Source organism: Homarus americanus, unplaced genomic scaffold (genome assembly GCF_018991925.1).
Source record: "Homarus americanus isolate GMGI-L3 unplaced genomic scaffold, GMGI_Hamer_2.0 scaffold52512, whole genome shotgun sequence".
NCBI classification, from domain to species: domain Eukaryota; kingdom Metazoa; phylum Arthropoda; class Malacostraca; order Decapoda; family Nephropidae; genus Homarus; species Homarus americanus.
In genome coordinates, this window is record NW_024735442.1 from 2,807,037 (window position 1) to 2,825,942 (window position 18,906).

Genomic DNA, 18,906 nt, shown 5'->3' on the forward strand with positions numbered 1-18,906 from the left:
ACTCCAACTTTCCCGGAAAGTAGATATTTCCATTTTGTGGTACAAATTTCCCATTCTATGATAATCTATTTTCAGAAAGTTGTTTAACTAACTCAACTTTCATGGAAATGAATGTTTCCATTTTTTATGATACAAATTTTCCCGTTTTTCTATGATAATCTATTTTCAATAAATTTGGTTTATCTAATAACTTTCGGAAAGTAGATATTCCATTTTTTATGATACAAATTTCCCGTTTCTATGATAATCTGTTTTCCGGGAAAGTTTTGTTTTATCTAACTCAACTTTCGCGGGAAAGTAGATATTTCCATTTTATGATACCAAATTTCCCGTTTTCTATGATAATCTATTTTCGGCAAATTTGGTTATCTAACATCAACTTTCCCGGAATGTAGATATTTACATTTTTATGATACAAATTTCCGTTTCTATGATAATCTATTTTCGGAAAATTTGGTTATCTGCTCAACTTTTGGAAAGTAGATATTTCCCATTTTTTTGTGATGCAAATTTTCCGTTTTTCTATGATAATCTCTTCGCAAAATTAGGTAATATTTCCCCCAAAATTCAATCTATTCTGAAAAATCGATAATCTACTTTCCCGAAAAGTAGAAAATCTATCTACTTTTTCGGAAAGTAAATAACCAACTTTCCCGGAAAGTAGATATTTCCCATTTTATGATACAAATTTCCCGTTTTCTGCTGATAATCTATTTTCGGGAAAGTTGTTTATCTAACTCAACTTTCGCGGAAGAGTAGATATTTCCCCATTTTGTGATACCATTCCCGTTTCTGTGATAATCTCTTTTCGAGCAAATTTGGTTTATCTAACTCAACTTTCGGAAAGTAGATGTTTCCCATTTTTTATGATACAAATTTCCCGTTTTTTCTGTGATATCTATTTTTCCGAGAAAGTTGTTTATCTAACTCAACTTTCGCCGGAAAGTAGATATTTCCCATTTTTTATACAAATTTCCGTTTTCTATGATAATCTATTTTCCGGCAAATTTGGTTATCCTTTCAACTTTCCCGGAAGAGTAGATATTTCCCATTTTTATGATACAATTTCCGTTTTCTGCCAGTAATCTATTTTCCGGGAAAGTTGTTTATCTAACTCAACTTTCGCGGAAAGTAGATATTTCCCATTTTTTATGATACAAATTTCCCGTTTTTCTATGATAATCTATTTTCGGCAAATTTGGTTTATCTATTTCAACTTTCCCGGAAAGTAGATATTTCCCATTTTTGTGATACAAATTTCCCGTTTTCTATGATAATCTATTTTCGGAAGAATTTGGTTATCTAATAACTTTCCCGGATAGTAGATATTTTCCATTTTGTGATACAAATTTCCCGTTTCTATGATAATCTCTTCGCAAATTAGGCAATATTTCCCAAAAAAATTCGAAATCTATTCCCCAAAAATCGATAATCTACTTTTTCCCGAAGTGAAAAATCTATCTACTTTTCGGGAAAATGAATAATAACTTTTCCCGGAAAGTAGATATTTCCCATTTTTGTGATAAAAATTTCCGTTTTCTATGATAAATATACTTCCCAGAATTGGGTAATATTTCCCCAAATTCAAAAATCTATTCCCCGAAAAATCGATAATCTACTTTTCCCGAAAAGTAGAAAAATCTATCTACTTTTTGGGAAAATGAATAACCAACTTTCCGGAAGTAGATATTTCCCATTTTTATGATACAAATTTCCCGTTCTCTGTGATAATCTATTTTCTTGGGAAAGTTGTTTTTATCTAACTAACTTTCGCGGAAGAAGTAGATATTTCCCATTTTTATGATACCAAATTTCCCGTTTTTCTATAGGATAATCTATTTTCGGCGTCGCAAAATTAGGTAATACCTCCAAAATTCGAAAATCTACCTCCCCGAAAAGTCGATAATCTACTTTCCCGAAAAGTAGAAAATCTATCTACTTTTCGGGAAAGTAAATATACTTTCGGAAGTAGATATTTCCATTTTTATGATACAAATTTCCGTTTTCTGCACATCTACTTCGCAAAATTAGGTAATATTTCCCCAAAATTCGAAAATCTACTTCCCCGAAAGTCGATAATCTACTTTCCGAAAAGTGAAAATCTATCTACTTTTCGGAAGTAGATAACCAACTTCCCGGAAAGTAGATATTTCCCATTTTTTATGATACAAATTTCCGCTTTCTATGATAATCTACTTCATAAAATTAGGTAATATTTAAAATTCGAAAATCTACTTCCCCGAAGTCGATAATCTACTTTTTCGAAAAGTAGAAAATCTATCTACTTTTCAGGAGTAGATAACAACTTTCGAAGTAGATATTTCCCTTTTTGTAAATTTCGCTTTTCTATGATAATCTGCTTCACAAGTAGGTAATTTCCTTCAAAATTCAATCTACTTCCCAAAAGTCGATAATCTACTTTCCCGAAAAGTAGAAAATCTATCTACTTTTCGGAAATGAATAACCAACTTTCCGGAAGTAGATATTTCCATTTTTATGATACAAATTTCCCGTTTTCTATGATAATCTACTTCGCAAAATTAGGTAATATTTCCCCAAAATTCGAAATCTACCTGCCCGAAAAGTCGATAATCTACTTTCCCGAAAAATGAAAATCTATCTACTTACTAGGGAAAATAACTCAACTTTCCGGAAAGTAGATATTTCCCATTTTTATGATACAAATTTCCCGTGTTCTATGATAATCCTACTTCCAAAATTAGGTAATATTTCTCCAAAATTCGAAAATCTACCTCTCCCGAAAAGTCGATAATCCCCGAAAAGTAGAAAATCTATCTGACTTTCGGAAATGATAACCAACTTTCCCGGAAAGTAGATATTTCCCATTTTTATGATACAAATTTCCCGTTCTGATAATCTACTTCGCAAAATTAGGTAATATTTCCCCAAAAATTCCAATCTACTTCCCCAAAGTCGATAATCTACTTTCCCGAAAAGTGAAAAATCTATCACTTTTCGGAAGTAGATAACCAACTTTCCCGGAGAAATGAATTTCCCATTTTTTATGATACAAATTTACTTTCTATGATAATCTACTTCCATAAAATTAGATGTCTTCAAAATTCAATACCTCCCGAAGTAGATAACCAACTTTCCAGAAGTGAACATTCCCATTTTTATGATACAAATTTCGTTTTCTATGATAATCTACTTGCAAAATTAGGTAATATTTCTTTAAAATTAATCTACTTCCCCAAAAGTCGATAATCTACTTTCCCGAAAAGTAGAAAATCTATCTACTTTTCGGGAAAGTGAATATAACTTTCCGGAAAGTAGATATTTCCATTTTTATGATACAAATTTCCCGTTTTCTATGATAATCTACTTCGCAAAATTAGGTAATATTTCCCCAAAATTCGAAAATCTACTTCCCCAAAAGTCGATAATCTACTTTCGAAAAGTAGAAAATCTATCTACTTTTCAGAAGTAGACATCAACTCCCGAAAGTAGATATTTCCCATTTATGATACAAATTTCGTTTCTATGATAATCTCGCCAAAAATTAGGTAATATTTTAAAATTCGAAAATCTACTTCCCCAAAAGTCGATAATCTACTTTCCCGAGTGAAAATCTATCTACTTTTCAAGTAGATAACCAACTTTCCCGGAAAGTAGATATTTCCCATTTTTATGATACAAATTTCCCGTTTTCTATGATAATCTACTTCGCAAAAATTAGGTAATATTTTCCAAATTCGAGAAATCTACTTCCCCAAAGTCGATAATCTACTTTTGAAAAGTAGAAAATCTATCTACTTTTCGGAAAGTAGATAACCAACTTCCCGGAAAGTAGATATTTCCATTTTTATGATACAAATTTCCCGTTTCTATGATAATCTACTTCGCCAAAATTAGGTAATATTTGCCCCAAAAATTGAAAATCTACTTCCCCAAAAGTCGATAATCTACTTCGAAAAGTAGAAAATCTATCTCTACTTTCGGAAAGTAGATAACCAACTTTCGGAAGTAGATATTTCCCATTTTTATGATACAAATTTCCGTTTTCTATGATAATCTACTTCGCAAAATTAGGTAATATTTCCCAAAATTCAATCTACTTCCCGAAAAGTCGATAATCTACTTTTCGAAAAGTAGAAATCTATCTACTTTTGGGAAAGTAGATAACCAACTTCGGAAGTAGATATTTCCCATTTTCTATGATACAAATTTTCCCGTTTTCTATGATAAGTGAATACAACTTTCCCAGAAAGTAGATATTTCCATTTCTGTGATACTTTCCGACGCCCTTGGTAGAGCCCTGGGGGTCCACCCTTAGTAGGGTTGTGGGGTGCCGCTCCAGGTATGGGCCCTGGGGTTCTGCCTCTTGCGGCCTAGATCCCAGGTAGAGCCCCTAGGGGTCACACTGTTGGTTGGGCCTCTGGGGTCACTGCCTTTGGTAGGGCCTCTAGGGGCGCCGTCCCCGGTAGTGCCTCTTCAGCCACGGGGGCATCGCCTCTGGTAGGACCCTGGGGCCCCGCCCATGGTAGGGGCCTAGGAATTGCGACCCTGGTAGGAAAGCCCCTGGGCGCACAGTCTCTTGGTGGGCCTCTGAGCATTGCCACCCATGGTAGAGTCCCTAGGGGCGCCGCCCCTAGCAGGGATCCTGTTGTGCCGCCCCTGGGGTCCCGCCCCTCGTAAGGCCAGTAAGGCTCCTGGGGGTGCAGCGCAATGGTATGGCCTCTGTGGGCGCCTCCTCTGGTAGGGCCTGGGGAACTGTGCAATGGTAGGGCCTCAGGGGGCGCGGCCCCTGATGTGCCCCTGGGGTATCGCCCCTGGTAGGGGTCTAGGGGACGGTGCCTTTGGTAGGACCTCTAGTAGGGTGCTGCCCCTGGTATGGCCCCTGGGGGCGGCGCTCCTGGTTGGGCCACTGAAGGCACCTCTAGTAGGGCCCCTGGTAGGGTTCCTGAGGGTGCCGCCTCTAGTAGGGCCCCTGGTGACACTCCTGGTAGGGCCCCTGAGGACGCCGTGGAATGTTAGGGGCTCTGGGGTCGTCGTCCCTGGTAAGCCCCCTGGGGAACGTTTACTCTATTAGGGCCCCTGGGGGCGCTGCGCAATGGTAGGGTCCCTGGGGGCGCTGCGCAATGGTAGGGCCTCTAGGGGTGCCGCCTTAGGGCCCCTGGGGCCGCCGCCCTGGTTGGGCCCCTGTAGGACTCCTGGGGGCGCTGCCCCAGGTAGGACCTCTGGGGTTCCGCTCTGGTAGTGCCTCTGGTGCCATTGAGGACGCTGCCCCTGGTAGGGTCCCTTGGGGTGCCTCTCCAGCCTGGCAGGAGTCACGTGTCGTGAGCGGGGTCCGGACAAACCCCCCCCCCAGGACAATACCCCCAAGGACAAAAAACCCTTGGACAAAACCACCTCAAATAAAGTGCAAAGTGGACAAAAGTCCTTATTTAGAGGAGGCTAGGTTAGGTTAGTCTTATTATATAATAAATGCAATATTTTACATGTCACAGAAGTGTTCATAAACTATAAATAATAAAAATGGGGTTTTGTCCTACTTTGCAATTTTCTTGAGGGGTTTTTGTCCAAAGGGGTTTTGTCCATTTTTTTTTTGTCCAAGTGGGGTTTTGACCAAGGGGGCTTTGTCCTAGGGGTTTTTATCCTGGGGAGGGTCCTACATTCGTCGTGAGCGGGCGTGACTGCAGCTACCTACAGTACACCGTCCTCCTGCACATTTGCTGAATCTTCACTGACTCGCTCACTAAATCACCTCCCCTTGGCAGCTCCGTTTGAAACATCATTCGTAAAAGATGACCATTAACACCTAGGAAGAAATATTACAATTATATACCAAGACAAATGTATTTGTATTGGTTTACCTAAATAAGGCTTCTGAGTTATGTAGAGGTTGTTGTACTGTTTACATTAACCCCAAATATTCCACTATAATAATATTTACCACAAAATACTTACCATAATATAACTAAATTAGGTAATGTGTGCAAGATCTTCACTTATCAACCCAAATTTACTTATCCATCTAACCGCTCAGTGAACCAAAATGTATTGAACTATCCATGTATCTATCTCCCAACCAAAATTTATTGACCTATACATATTCTCGACGCGATTATATGAATGATTGCATTACAGCAGCAACATTGTCCTCATTTGTCGTTGAATGCATTCAGCAGGATTTCAGGAGCCCGAGCATGCCCAGAACTTTCCAACATTGACCGATCGCCTGATTGGCTATAGAGCCCCAAGTGGCGAAAAGATAAGAGAAGTGAAGGAAGATCAGTACATACAAGGGTTTTCTTTGCACAAGTTGTGGAGAAATTAGAATGTTTTTCAAGTGATCTTAAGAGACTATTGCACAAATTCCTATATTTTTTAACTTATTGTCGTCTATCAAAGCATAATGTTTAAGGGTGCAGTGTGGTAGACGTGACAGATCATAGATAACAAGGATGATACTGCATTGGGACATATCAATAGACTGACAAGAAAAATCTATACTGTTATGGGGATAGAAATAATCATCATGGACTGTGCAACCTATGATATTGAGTGCTATGAAAGACTCAAAGGTCACTAGTCACAAGGGGTGTTGTTCGTAAAGTGGTAATGCACGTATCTCTCGCCAATTCTATCCTGGGTTCGAGTCTGTTACCCAGTGAAACCCTACCAAACATCACAGGTTACCCCCGGGTACTGCGGTTTCCTCTTGTACTAACGCTTGACAATTAATTTCATAACAAAAAACAAAGAACAGAACAACTTCCAGAAGGGTTTAGTAAGCCGATAAGTGGTGAAATGATGAATTAATCAAAACTTAATTAAAATTAAAGGGCAGTGCGCCCTGGGTGCTAGACAACCCTCTCAGCGCAACTGTACTGGGAGTAGCGCGTCACTCCTGTCTGTCATCAGTCAGTCGCTCATCCCGCTAGTAACGATCCTAGTTTTTGAAAGGTTACCATAGAGAGGAAAGATACGATGTGTGTTATACCTGTGATGCTGTGCTTGTTAGTTCTCAAGTTTGATTAGCGAAGAGCAACCAAAACGTCTATGGTCAGCGAAACGGAAGCTCGGATGATTTTTAGAAACGAGTTGAACAAAGTTGCCTATGATTTCCAAGCAAATTTGAGGGATAAAATCACGAGCCTTGAAATGGATATGTCCTCAAAGTTTGTAGAATTTATGTCAGAGATCACCGAGTCCCAAGATACTGCATCAGAGTCACTGAGGAGGGAGTTGTCGGAGAAAGTGGCCGATATGTTAGAGAAGCTGAATAAGGTTGTGACTTATTCAACGCTTAAGATTCAAGACCTCGGCGACCAGTTGAGTAAAGTGTTAACGTCATTGGGGACTTGGACGGAAGACCTAGACTCAGCTGTAATATTCAGTCATGACGAATACCTGAAAGCCACGCTGTACAACTCGGAGTTTGCCGACAGCGACAGAAGCAGGCGTCACACCTTGGATTGGATGCCAAGGATCCCCACATGACTATGCTGAGACCATCTCCAACTCAGACCCACTGGTAGTCCCGCTTGTCCAAGAAGTTGGTCTTGATGCTTTCTTGGACTACATTAATGTTGAGAGTGGTCACGTGCGAGATGACAGCACCCCGTTTGTACTTCGGCAATACGCCTGTGTGTGGGACACCCAAACGACTCTACCCACGTCTCACCATACCACTAAGGATGTGACAAAAATTCCCATGGACTGCCTCGACCTATTAACTGATGGTCACACTCAGGACGGTGTATATAAAATCTACCCAGCAGGTAAAGTTTTACACCATGTTGTGGGACACGATTAGGTGTTTGATTAGGTGATACCAGTTTTACGGCTGGAAATTAAGTTTAGGTGTTATAGCGCAACTATATTGATGAACTTTAGATATATTAAGAAAGTAAAAGATTACTCATATATATATATATATATATATATATATATATATATATATATATATATATATATATATATATATATATATATATATATATATATATATATATATATACACGAGGGGAAACAACAGAGCACCTTAGCTTTCGTCTTTATTCACATTAGCTTCAAGACATCTTCAGTTGCCTCTGAAGATGTCTTAATAAAGACGAAAGCTAAGGTGCCCGTTGTTTCCCTTTTCTCGTGTGATTTTATCAAGATATATCTTATCCACATTTTCATTGTGATCTACATGAAATATATATATATATATATATATATATATATATATATATATATATATATATATATATATATATATATATATATATATATATATATATATATGCAAGTAAATGTAGGTGTGATAATCAGAAAGGAACACGAGTTTCATGTTGTAATTATTATTCAGGGTGAGTACAGACTGAGTCTGTACTCACCCCTGAAGATGTGAATTACACGAAAGCACTTGGGAACTTCGTGTTTTCTTTCCTTAGGTAAAACATATATATATATATATATATATATATATATATATATATATATATATATATATATATATATATATATATATATATACTATTTAAAAATAAATTAATATAAATTCCTTTGCAGTTTTCAGTATTGACAAAGAGTATGTAAATTTTTTCCTATGCGTGAAATAGTAAGACGTGAACTGATTCACCCAATGACTGATTTACGGCGAATGGATATTTTAAGAAGCATTTAAGATGTATGCACGGTACAAGTGTTGGTAAGCAGATCATATTACACTAAGGACACTTCAAGAGTGAACAAAGAAAACTCAAATGGATCTCCGTCACAGGATCAATACTCAGAAGTGTGTGTAAAAGCATACAACTATTATGAAGTTATCAATAAGTTGGCAGGGGTAAATATTAGAAGTGTGTAAAACTCTGAGAATGGAGGTAATTCGGACTCACACTGTGGCTGGTTGGTCACGATGATACAGTACGCAAGGCAGATAACAGTGTTCTCGTGTCTCCAGGTAGAAAGAGTACTAAGTTTTATGATCCAGAAAGTGATATACTAGTATAGTTTCCCTCAACAGGTGTAGGCGTGGAGGTGTGGTGTGAGCAGAGCAGTGCGGGCGGTGGTTGGACGGTGGTGGGTGGGCGGCGGGTGGCCCACCAAGTCAACTTCACCCGACCCGCCTTTCACTACACCCGCGGTTTCGGCGACCCTGCCGCTAACCACTGGATTGGTAAGCCAGAATTATGCAAGAGTAATCCAAAGTGGAAGTGTTAATACGGATACAGTAAGGTTTAGGTCACTAATTTGAGACACATTAACCATAAAACCTGAATGAGAAAAATCATTTAAACTTTTAACAGAAAAAAGTTTAATTATTTCGAGATGTATTACAATACCTGAGTTGAAAGAGGTATACAGGTAACTTTTGCATGGTTTCATACATGTTCTCAGACTTACATATTTTTTAGCATACGAAATTTATATGAACAGTACTGTATAATAAACTGACTACCTGCCTTCCCTGACGGCAGGGGTGGAGGTGATGCACGCCCTCACCCGTCACGCCCCCAACACACTTCGGGTTCATTTGGTCGATCACTTACAGCAATCCGCTAACGCCACCTACAGCAATTTCAGGTACCGTAACCCTTCCGAGTGGCATGCACAACAGCTGGTGTGGTAAGTAAGTGTTCACCACCACGCTATTTCACACCTCTTGAGCTCCTCCTCTGGCATTTTTTTTTTTTTTGCAAGTAAGGAGTAAAACAATAAATTAAGTGAAATATTGGTTCATTTAAGTCACTAATTTGTCCATCATTGTGTTAGTTCTGGCTATACATATAGGGGTGAGAAATAATGGTAGTAATCTTAATGGGCAAAACAGGGAGCAAGAAGGCCAAGTGAAGGCAGAGAATGGGGTGGATCGAGAGAAATTCATGTCTGGGAGGATTGGTAAGCATTACATCAAAGGGGCAGGTTAGTGTACAATCACAGCCTGAGGTAAGCTGTCGTAGAGTGAATGAAGAAGATGCAGTGTTGAGATTTCTTCAACGAAGCCTTAAAACAGTTCCACATTCAAGAAAACTTATCCACAACTTCAACACCACAAATAAAAGAAAATTTGAAACGCCTAACAGACCAAACCAAACCAAACTACCCCCCAGGGTTAGGTTGACTAATCTTCAAGTGAAATAAGCTATATTGTCTAATATTTAGGTAATCCAATATAACTCGTGAACAAGTGAGAACTATTTTATTATTCCCTCACACACACACACACACACGAACATAAGAATGGAGGAAACTTCAGCAGGCCTATAAGCCCATACTGGGCAGTCCCATTTACACCCAACCCCTATCGCTCATATATCCGCCCAACCTATATTTGAAGCTATCCACCGTATTCGAGTTAATGATGATGTTTGGTAACTTGTTCCACTCATTCACTACTCTATTTCCAAACCAGTGTTTACCTATTTAACGCCTAAATCTAAATTTGTCTAATTTAAAATCATTGTTACGAGTTCGCTCCTGGTTGGATAGTTTGAGTACCTTTGTAATGTCACCTTTGTTTAGTCCTGACTTCCATTTATACACCTCGGTCAGATTGCCCTTCACTCCACGTCTCTGGAGGAAGTGCAAAATTATGCTTTAACCTGCGTAATCCAAGTGAGGTCTTGTAACTAACACACACACACAATGTATATGAAGGATGGTTGATGGTTGAGAGGAGTACCGTTTACCCTGGTGGGGAGGGGGGTGGTGGAGGAAGGTCAGCTAGATATCAACTTCCTGTGCCTCCCACCAACACTCCCACGTCCTGAATCAACTCTAAGAATATAATGAATTTCACAACAATATTGCATGTGTGTGTGTGTGTGTGTGTGTGTGTGTGTGTGCAATCCAGTGAATGTAATGAAAAAAGTTAATTATGCAAAAAACTGAATGCTTTTAGGTGGGTTAATGCAAGTGAGGTATTTTATAGTTTATGATGACATTCTATGAAAACTTTGTGTGTGTGTGGAGGGGGGGGGGCGGCTGAGCTGCTTCAACAGTGCAATTGTAATCGTTACTGCGATTGTGTTCGTAAGACTTGCACTCTGGTCAGCCAGCATACTATCGTGGACAAAAGTTCGCTTCCTGTAGTGAAACTGAGACACGGGAATGAGTCTCAGAACTGACTTACCCTGATTGTTATCTGGTGCTGGTGTGCGCGGGTCGATACTGCTTCAGTTTGGGAAGGAGCGAACTTTTGTCCACGATAATACAGTACAGTCAACGTACTACAAGGGAGCTCTGGGGTAAAATACATGTCAGTCAGAAATTGAGTCAACATTTCAATCTCCCTGAACCATGGTAGACTACTGAATATGTTTTGGGTGTCTCACTTGTAAGACAAACACAGAAACAAACCTAATAACTACTACACCTGCAGCGTTGGGGGACCAGAGGACCAGTACCGGCTTCAGGTAGAGGGTTACGACCCCTCCAGCACAGCCGGAGACGCCCTCACTCCACACTCCGGGGCGCCATTCTCCTCGCCCTTGCATCTCTCAGGTAAGCCAAGTCCTCTATGAAGTAGACTGATCTTACCTTCACAGATAACCCGTTTACTCTAGTCGAAGGAATTATTATCAGTAAACACTTTAACTAGCCTTATTTTACATCGGATCACGTGAAGATTACACACCCCAATTTATTTTACCTGATTAAACACTTAATACTGTACTCCCTTGGGGATTTAAGTTAAGTTAGGTTAGGTTAGACTGGGATACCTAATCATCTAGCGAAATAAGCTGGAGTGTGTAATCTTTACATCCACTGTAACTATCTAAGCTTATTCATCACGATTATGCACACAAGCTTTTATGTATGACCAGATTTAGTATATTTCAGGCCTTGCTAATAACTTTGTTGTGTTGATGGCTCAGGGTCGATGCCCCAGCGGATGTGATGGTTACTTTCTTTCTTTGCTTCAGGAAACAATTGTAGCAACGAGCTAGGTGTGGGCTGGTGGTTCATGGACGCCCCGGACTGCTACTTGGCTCTTCCCACGGGTCACTACCACACTCCCGGCCACTACCAGGGCACAGGGGTGTGGAGTGGCGACCCTGGCGTGGTGCTGGGTACTCCCTCCACACGTTCCTCCTCATGACCCGCCGTCATACTGTCTGATGACCCCTGACTTCTGTGTGATAACCTTATGACCTTTAAACCCATGTAATGACCTTATAACACATCTGATGACCTTATGATCTTTAAACCCATACAATGACCTTATGACCCATGTGGCGACCTTATAACCCATGTGTTGACCTTATGACCCATGTGATGATCTTTTCACCGGTTTGATGACCTTATAACCCATGTGTTGATCTTTTCATCGGTTTGATGTAATGTGATGGCCTATAACTTCATATGAAAACCTTTTGACCTCATGTAATGACCCAATAACACCGTGTGGTGACGAAGGCAAGCATTAACTCTGCATGCTTCCCTGGTGGGCGCTGTAAACGTTTTTGCGCTTCACCCTGCACAGGATGTAAAGAGGTCCCCAATAAAACTAGCTTCCTTGAGGGGTAAATCTGAAACCGTGTGATAACCTCAGGCCCCGTATGATGACTTAATGTAAGCACATCACACGTCGCTTGAGACTACGTATTAGTACATCACACCATCAAAGATTCTCACGGGGTAATCAGGAATGCAAACAAGATCCACATATCCTGAGCACTGGCAGGATATTTCCACATTCATATCCTGACAACGGATTTCCACCCTGACACATGGCACGTGGGATTCACCAAAAAATTAAGAGGAATTACAAGCTTCTGTTTATTATAATGTATAATCTGAATACAGTATAGCTTTCCACTCTGTGTCATTTTCCGCCTCTTATCGGTCTCCTTTCTGCCAGATTCTGAGAAAAGATTTTTGGGTGTGTTTCTGGACAGTCTGTGTGTGTTCGTCAAGCTGCTTCGCCGATTCAAAGCCGTTCTAAAACCCTTGTATGAAGCACAACACCCTGATTTAAGGCTCCACAACACCCTGGCCTTAGGCTCTACAACACCCTTCTCTGGGCTCTACAACATCCTGGCCTTAGGCTCTACAACACCCTTCTCTGGGCTCTACAACATCCTGGCCTTAGGCTCTACAACACCCTGGCCTTAGGCTCTACAACACCCTTCTCTGGGCTCCACAACACCCTGGCCTTAGATTGTACAACACCCTGGTCTTGGGCTCCACAACACCCTGGCCTTAGACTCTACAACACCCTGGCCTTAGGCTCTAAAACACCCTGGCCTGAGGCTCTACAACACCCCTGCTCTGGGCTCTACAATACCCTGCTCTGGGCTCTACAACACCCTGCTCTGGGCTCTACAACACCCTGCTCTGGGCTCTACAACACCCTGCTCTGGGCTCTACAATACCCTGCTCTGGGCTCTACAACACCCTGGCCTGAGGCTCTACAACACCCTTCTCTGGGCTCTACAACACCCTGCTCTGGGCTCTACAACACCCTGGCCTGAGGCTCTAGAACACCCTTCTCTGGGCTCCACATCACCCTGATCTATACACGTTATTGTAAGGGTTTTAAAGATGAAATAATATACTTGTTTGTATAGAAATTTACTAAGGATAAAAATATATATTTATTTATATACAGGTATAAAGAAAATGTATATTTTCTTAAACATATAATGTAGTAAACAAAAACAAAACAACACACACAAAATATATATATATATATATATATATATATATATATATATATATATATATATATATATATATATATATATATATAATACACATTCAGAAGTAATATCTCCATTGGCCAGAATCCCTCAAACCCGGAACTCTCCATTAGCCATAATTTAAATTTTCTCGGAAAATCGTTCCCAAAGCTGGAATTTTCCGGAAAATTACGGCTTTGGGAATGCTTTCCGAGGGGTACATTTTCCGGAAAATTCAGGGAAAATTTTTCTCATACCCATAAAATTCCGGGGATGGGGGATTTTTTTTCCGGGTTTGAGAGAGTTGTCTCGTTACCCGGAAATCTCTTACTCCTGTAAGTGCTCGGCACCAACTGTTCTGGCTAACGGGGATATCACATACAGAAATCACATGTACACATCAATTACATGAATACATATGCTATATCGATATTTGCATGATAATCTGAAATATAATTTCATATTGTATAAAGATGAATTTAAAAAAACCACTAAAGTTTCTGAACAGTGGAACACTGGGTCTAGCGTGTCATGCAACACACCCCTTTCATGACATTGGCGAGATGGCATGCAAAGGTCAAGGGCAAAATAAAATACATCATTCACATCTACTGTATTCCTGTTCGCTGTATGCATGACCTGTGATGAGAGTCCATCAGTTATTGTTGCTCATCTTTCATCACATAAGTGTGGCGGATGCAGACAAAAATATGGATGAGTAAAGCAGACACAAAATCTCTCAGGACATAACAAGGGTAATCAAGAACTGTGCTATTGCTGCGAGAGTGAAGAAAACATACATGACCAAGGGATAGAGCAGCCCTTGCCATCAGAAGGTCACAGTGTGAGGGAATAATTCTCTCGATGGGTTTAAATGAGTGAATCATGAAAGGCATTTTTAGGATTGATTAATGCAGCTAAGATGTAGATCACAGTGATGTTGATGATGATGGGAAGAACTAGCAATACAGTATTCCACACTACAGAGGAGCCGGGTCCTGGGCCTGAACCATGACCAACTGACACTGATAATTATGCCTGTATCACACACACCAACTACGGTCTACGAGAGGCAGATCAACTGAGGTTCCTCTTAGTTTTGATATAAACAGAGCCTCATCCTCCCAGATTTGCCGTTCGGTGATTTTGGTAGATTACAGGGAGTTTTATACTCCGAAATTTTTTTCAAGATAATAGAATATGTTAACTTTGTCACAGTCATGATCATTATACAACAGTAACAGGATCATGGAATAAACATATTTCAGTCCTTAAAATTATAAAATGTCCTGTTTACAATGGAATAACCCATAAAAGGCAATGCTTATCGCTTACCACTAAGCTATGGTACTATAAATGATGACAGTAGTTAATGACACACCTGAGGAGAGACGGACTTATCACAGGTGTAGGTGTTGACCCCTGAGTGTTAGAGAACTAAGGTCACCTACAACAAAAGGCAGAAGAAATCTGAGCTTGCTGCCCCTTTGATAGGTTCAAAACCTATAATTAGTAACGTAAACATGTCTTCAGTGAAACACCTCAGTTATTTATTAAAAAAAGATGAACAGTGCTAGAGCGAGCAAAATGTTTTTTAATCCACACGAATCTAATGAATGTTATTACCAAATTCAGTGAATGTGATAAAAATTCATAGTGAACATCAAAGCTAATAAGTATAACGAAACAAAGTTTATTAGAGAAAGAGACAAAGTTCCTTATGAACTATAGGAGCAACGTAATGATGGTATGATTCACTGTCTCATATGTTTCAATTTGGTGTTTCACTATACTATACAGTATAAGAACTTATAGAATACTGATGCCCCTTTCAAAATCACAATTAGAGTCTTTATCGTTCACTCTGAAGCTTTGCTGCCACACACACACACACACACACACTCACTAAAGTGACGAGTTATCGAGCGAACCCAAACATAGGGGAACTACAGTATGTCCCGTACCGTAGGAGGAAGAACCCTCATTACAATGCTCAGACACTGGTTCTTATGAGACACTTCCCGGCAGGGAGGAGCACTCCACACATACTGCTTGTGGGTATCACGGGTACAAGGCTACACTCTAGCCTACGCTAATACTTTGGTCCAAATCACACTGTAAATAAATACAAAACTATCTCACGTAATAAGTGTCTGTACAGTATATTTGATCTAGCAACGTTTAATATAGTTTAATATCAACCATACACTAATGCAGTTTTTGACAAACTTGCGTCCACCCAATTAGTGTTAATCAGGTACTGGATGACACCACGGCACAGGGTAAGGATCAGTTTGTCAGTATTACTCTTGCATGGGATTGACTTTACTACCCAGTTCCCCCGTTACACATTTTTGGGACGTCACTAAGGCCTAACTTGCACATGCTTGGGGTGTCTTCAGCCCGGAGCTGACAAACACTTTGCTTTTGTTCTTCGACATGATTCGTAAATGCGTTAAGTTTGTCCGCTGGTAATTGGTCGAGGTCACCGTTGGGTGTGTTGTCTGAAGTGGGCGACTTGGTTTGTCTGTGGGTGCACATGGCGGGGATATCACACTGACACATACTGGGGGTGTCAGTAGCCCGTAGTTGGTAGATGTCAGGTTTGAAATTATTAGAGGATAAATTGTCCTCCGAGATGACGGAGATGACAGGGTTGTCAATGCCCTCTTGAGTGCTCCTGGAGTCAAGACTGTCCTCCAGAATCTCCAGCACTGGTGATTCTCCTGTATCAACAAACATATTAAAGTCACAACCAGAAACATTTCCTTTTTGTCAGTTATACTGTATATATCTTACCATCACAAATTACATGATATTCACTTAAAATTACAGGTTTTTCAATACAATTACTTGCTTAAATTACAGACACTAACAAGGTTCTGTATTTCTTTTGGTGGAAGAGGAGTTTCATATTCTATTGCTAACTATTGTATTTAAGTACTATGGTGCATCGATTAACTTTATCAGAATATATATATGAATAATTACTTCCCTCCAACAGAGTAGCAATAATTATAATCTTTTAGGTACAGGACATCCATAATGTCTGTCTACCCTAGTATAGTTCCTCATACAAGTTCCTGTGTGATAACGTTTGTGCATAAAGGTGTAAAACTTTATCATTAAGTATTATTTATATTTATTTTAATTTGATCCGCTTCGCCACAGATCGGCTCGTTAGCCGCTTGGGCGGTCGGTCACGTCTCTGTTATGCACTGTTGGTAAGTACTGGGCATGCACTGGCTCCTGAATGTATCTGAGCCTGCTCCAGTGTTGTCAAGTCTGGTCTTGAAAGAGCTCTCATTCGGTGCATTCACAACACTCTCTGGAAGAGTATTCAATGAGTTTACAATTTCCACCCCAAAAAATTTGCACTCACATTTTTCTGGGTGACTTCTTCAACCATGATCTGTGACCTCTAGTGGTGCGAGCATCTGCCAGCTCCAGGTATGGACTCTCGACTGAGTAGTGTCCTCTGAGATGTTTGTAAACTTCAATTATGTCACCCCTTCCCTGCCTATAGTTTTAGCTAGGCAGTTGCAGGCATTCTAAACCCTCTGGTTAACTGAGGTGCCATAGCGTCTGCAGGCACCAGTCGCCAAACGGGGTGACAGTACAGTACTTCAATTGGGAAGCACCTCACTCTCGAAGACCATTCTTTAAGTTGAATTATGATTCCACCCTTGATCAGAAATTGACGGGGAGGAAGAAGTAACACACACTGGATCATGAAGAGGGATACTGATAGACCCTTTGAGAACTTTCCGGCCACGACTTCATACAGTTATAATAGAAGTGGACAGTTGGCGTTTATCCTTCGAGGAATGTACAGTATTGTACAAGGTGACCAGGGGGAGTGAATAGTCCATTACAGAAGCTGCTGGTTGACTTTTGGCATACGTTTGTCCATCTTACTTTACAGTAAGATACAATTTCCCATCAAATTTCCGAATTTTAACAAGAATGTTTAAGACCTCCTGCACTCACCTCAAAGCTAAGTGAATTAAATCCTTAAGGAGTCGGGAGGAAGGGGAGGGGAGGGGAGGTGGCATAAGTCACCCAACAAATTATGCACAAGAAATCAGGACACTGGGTTTTCCTCGAAGCTGAATTTAAACAAATCGTTGAAAAAGAAAGCATCCAACATAACAGTTATTTTGTAATCAGTTAAATGTTGAAAACATAACTTACCTGAAAAAACCGAACACGACAAAATAAGAAAGAACTTACCTCTCCTCTGTCCGACTTTGGTTTTCAGGAGAGTGACGATGACCAGGATGCCCAGCGAGCAGGCGGAGCCACAGGCGAAGGTGATGACACTCCGGTAGTAGTCTTGTCTGGAGGAAGAGCGCCAGGTTACACGTTACTCACACACTTTTCCTTATTTCATACCAAAGTTTATTTATTTTTTATAACGATGCATTACTGTTGCTTGTAATTACAGGTATTTCAGAGGAAATTCGCAAAAAATACACATTCCGTCCACTACATACTGTAATATAAAAGCAGACATCCTCTAAAATGGAAATCATTGAATAAAAAAAAAATACATTAAATGGATAAATGAACATATTCAAAAGGAAAAATTACACCGTAGTCTGCAACCCGATAGTCAACAACCAACCATGTGTTCGTACCGTGTTACAACGATACATCTCTAAGTTTACATGGCTTTACTTCTGCCCCCCATCTGATATTAAGTGAGATCTCGTCAAAATATCGGCAATGGTCTGTTTTTTTTACACCTTTTATCAAACTTATCCGTGTAAAGAAGTGCTTAACAAAATACAGTAATATCAGCAATATAAACCAAGATTTTTGTCGTGTTATTACTGCATGGCATCATGAAAATTGTGACCAAGTCCCAGGTTGCTGATCTGACTTTCTGCCTCATTTACACGCAATTGCAGGATCTCGATTGTTTCCTTGACAACAAAACATGCATAAATCATTTCTCACTCTTGATATTTTTTCATTTTGTATTTCTTTTTGGTTCTTTATTATTATTACAGTATAAATATTATTATTTTATTATATTATAATTATTATTATTATCATCAGTTATTATTATTATTGTTATTATTATTTTATTTTAACTTTTATTTCTTATTATAAATTATATTTACTTTGAACTAATTATGATTATAATTTTATTATTATTACATTTTCGCCCCCAGGCCCCGTTGTGGGTCAGTGACCAGTGCCCGGGTGGGCTAATCCCCATAAAAAAGACAATATATGATGCTTCCAATATCTTCCC

The 18,906-nt window shown here is 39.7% G+C and overlaps 2 protein-coding genes across 6 annotated transcripts in view; one reads left to right on the forward strand and one right to left on the reverse strand.

Annotated features, from left to right (window-relative positions):
- Positions 1-6,846: 6,846 nt before the first annotated feature.
- On the forward strand, positions 6,847-12,778 carry LOC121870994 (fibrinogen C domain-containing protein 1-like). The gene is made up of 5 exons (XM_042373010.1): positions 6,847-7,748; positions 8,984-9,136; positions 9,438-9,543; positions 11,342-11,463; positions 11,886-12,778. The coding sequence occupies exons 1-5, from the start codon at positions 7,682-7,684 to the stop codon at positions 12,059-12,061; spliced, it is 624 nt and encodes a 207-aa protein (XP_042228944.1). The 5' UTR covers positions 6,847-7,681; the 3' UTR covers positions 12,062-12,778.
- A 1,466-nt stretch (positions 12,779-14,244) lies between these two features.
- The window catches only part of LOC121870996 (major facilitator superfamily domain-containing protein 12-like), an 82,615-nt gene continuing 77,953 nt past the window's right edge, over positions 14,245-18,906 (reverse strand). For all 5 annotated transcript variants that reach the window (XM_042373014.1, XM_042373011.1, XM_042373015.1 and 2 more), the window contains 2 exons: positions 17,877-17,983; positions 14,245-16,369 (listed from right to left, as the gene is read on the reverse strand). In XM_042373014.1, coding sequence (XP_042228948.1) covers positions 15,972-16,369; positions 17,877-17,983 — 505 coding nt within the window. In that variant the 3' untranslated portion in view covers positions 14,245-15,971. The remainder of the gene's footprint in view (positions 16,370-17,876; positions 17,984-18,906) is intronic.

Coding starts and splice junctions, on each gene's coding strand:
- LOC121870994 (XM_042373010.1), top strand. CDS start 7,682: ATGGACTGCCTCGACCTATTAACTGATGGTCACACTCAGGACGGTGTA. Junction 9,137..9,437: donor TGCCGCTAACCACTGGATTG/GTAAGCCAGAAT, acceptor CCCTGACGGCAG/GGGTGGAGGTGATGCACGCC. Junction 9,544..11,341: donor GCCACCTACAGCAATTTCAG/GTACCGTAACCC, acceptor CTACACCTGCAG/CGTTGGGGGACCAGAGGACC.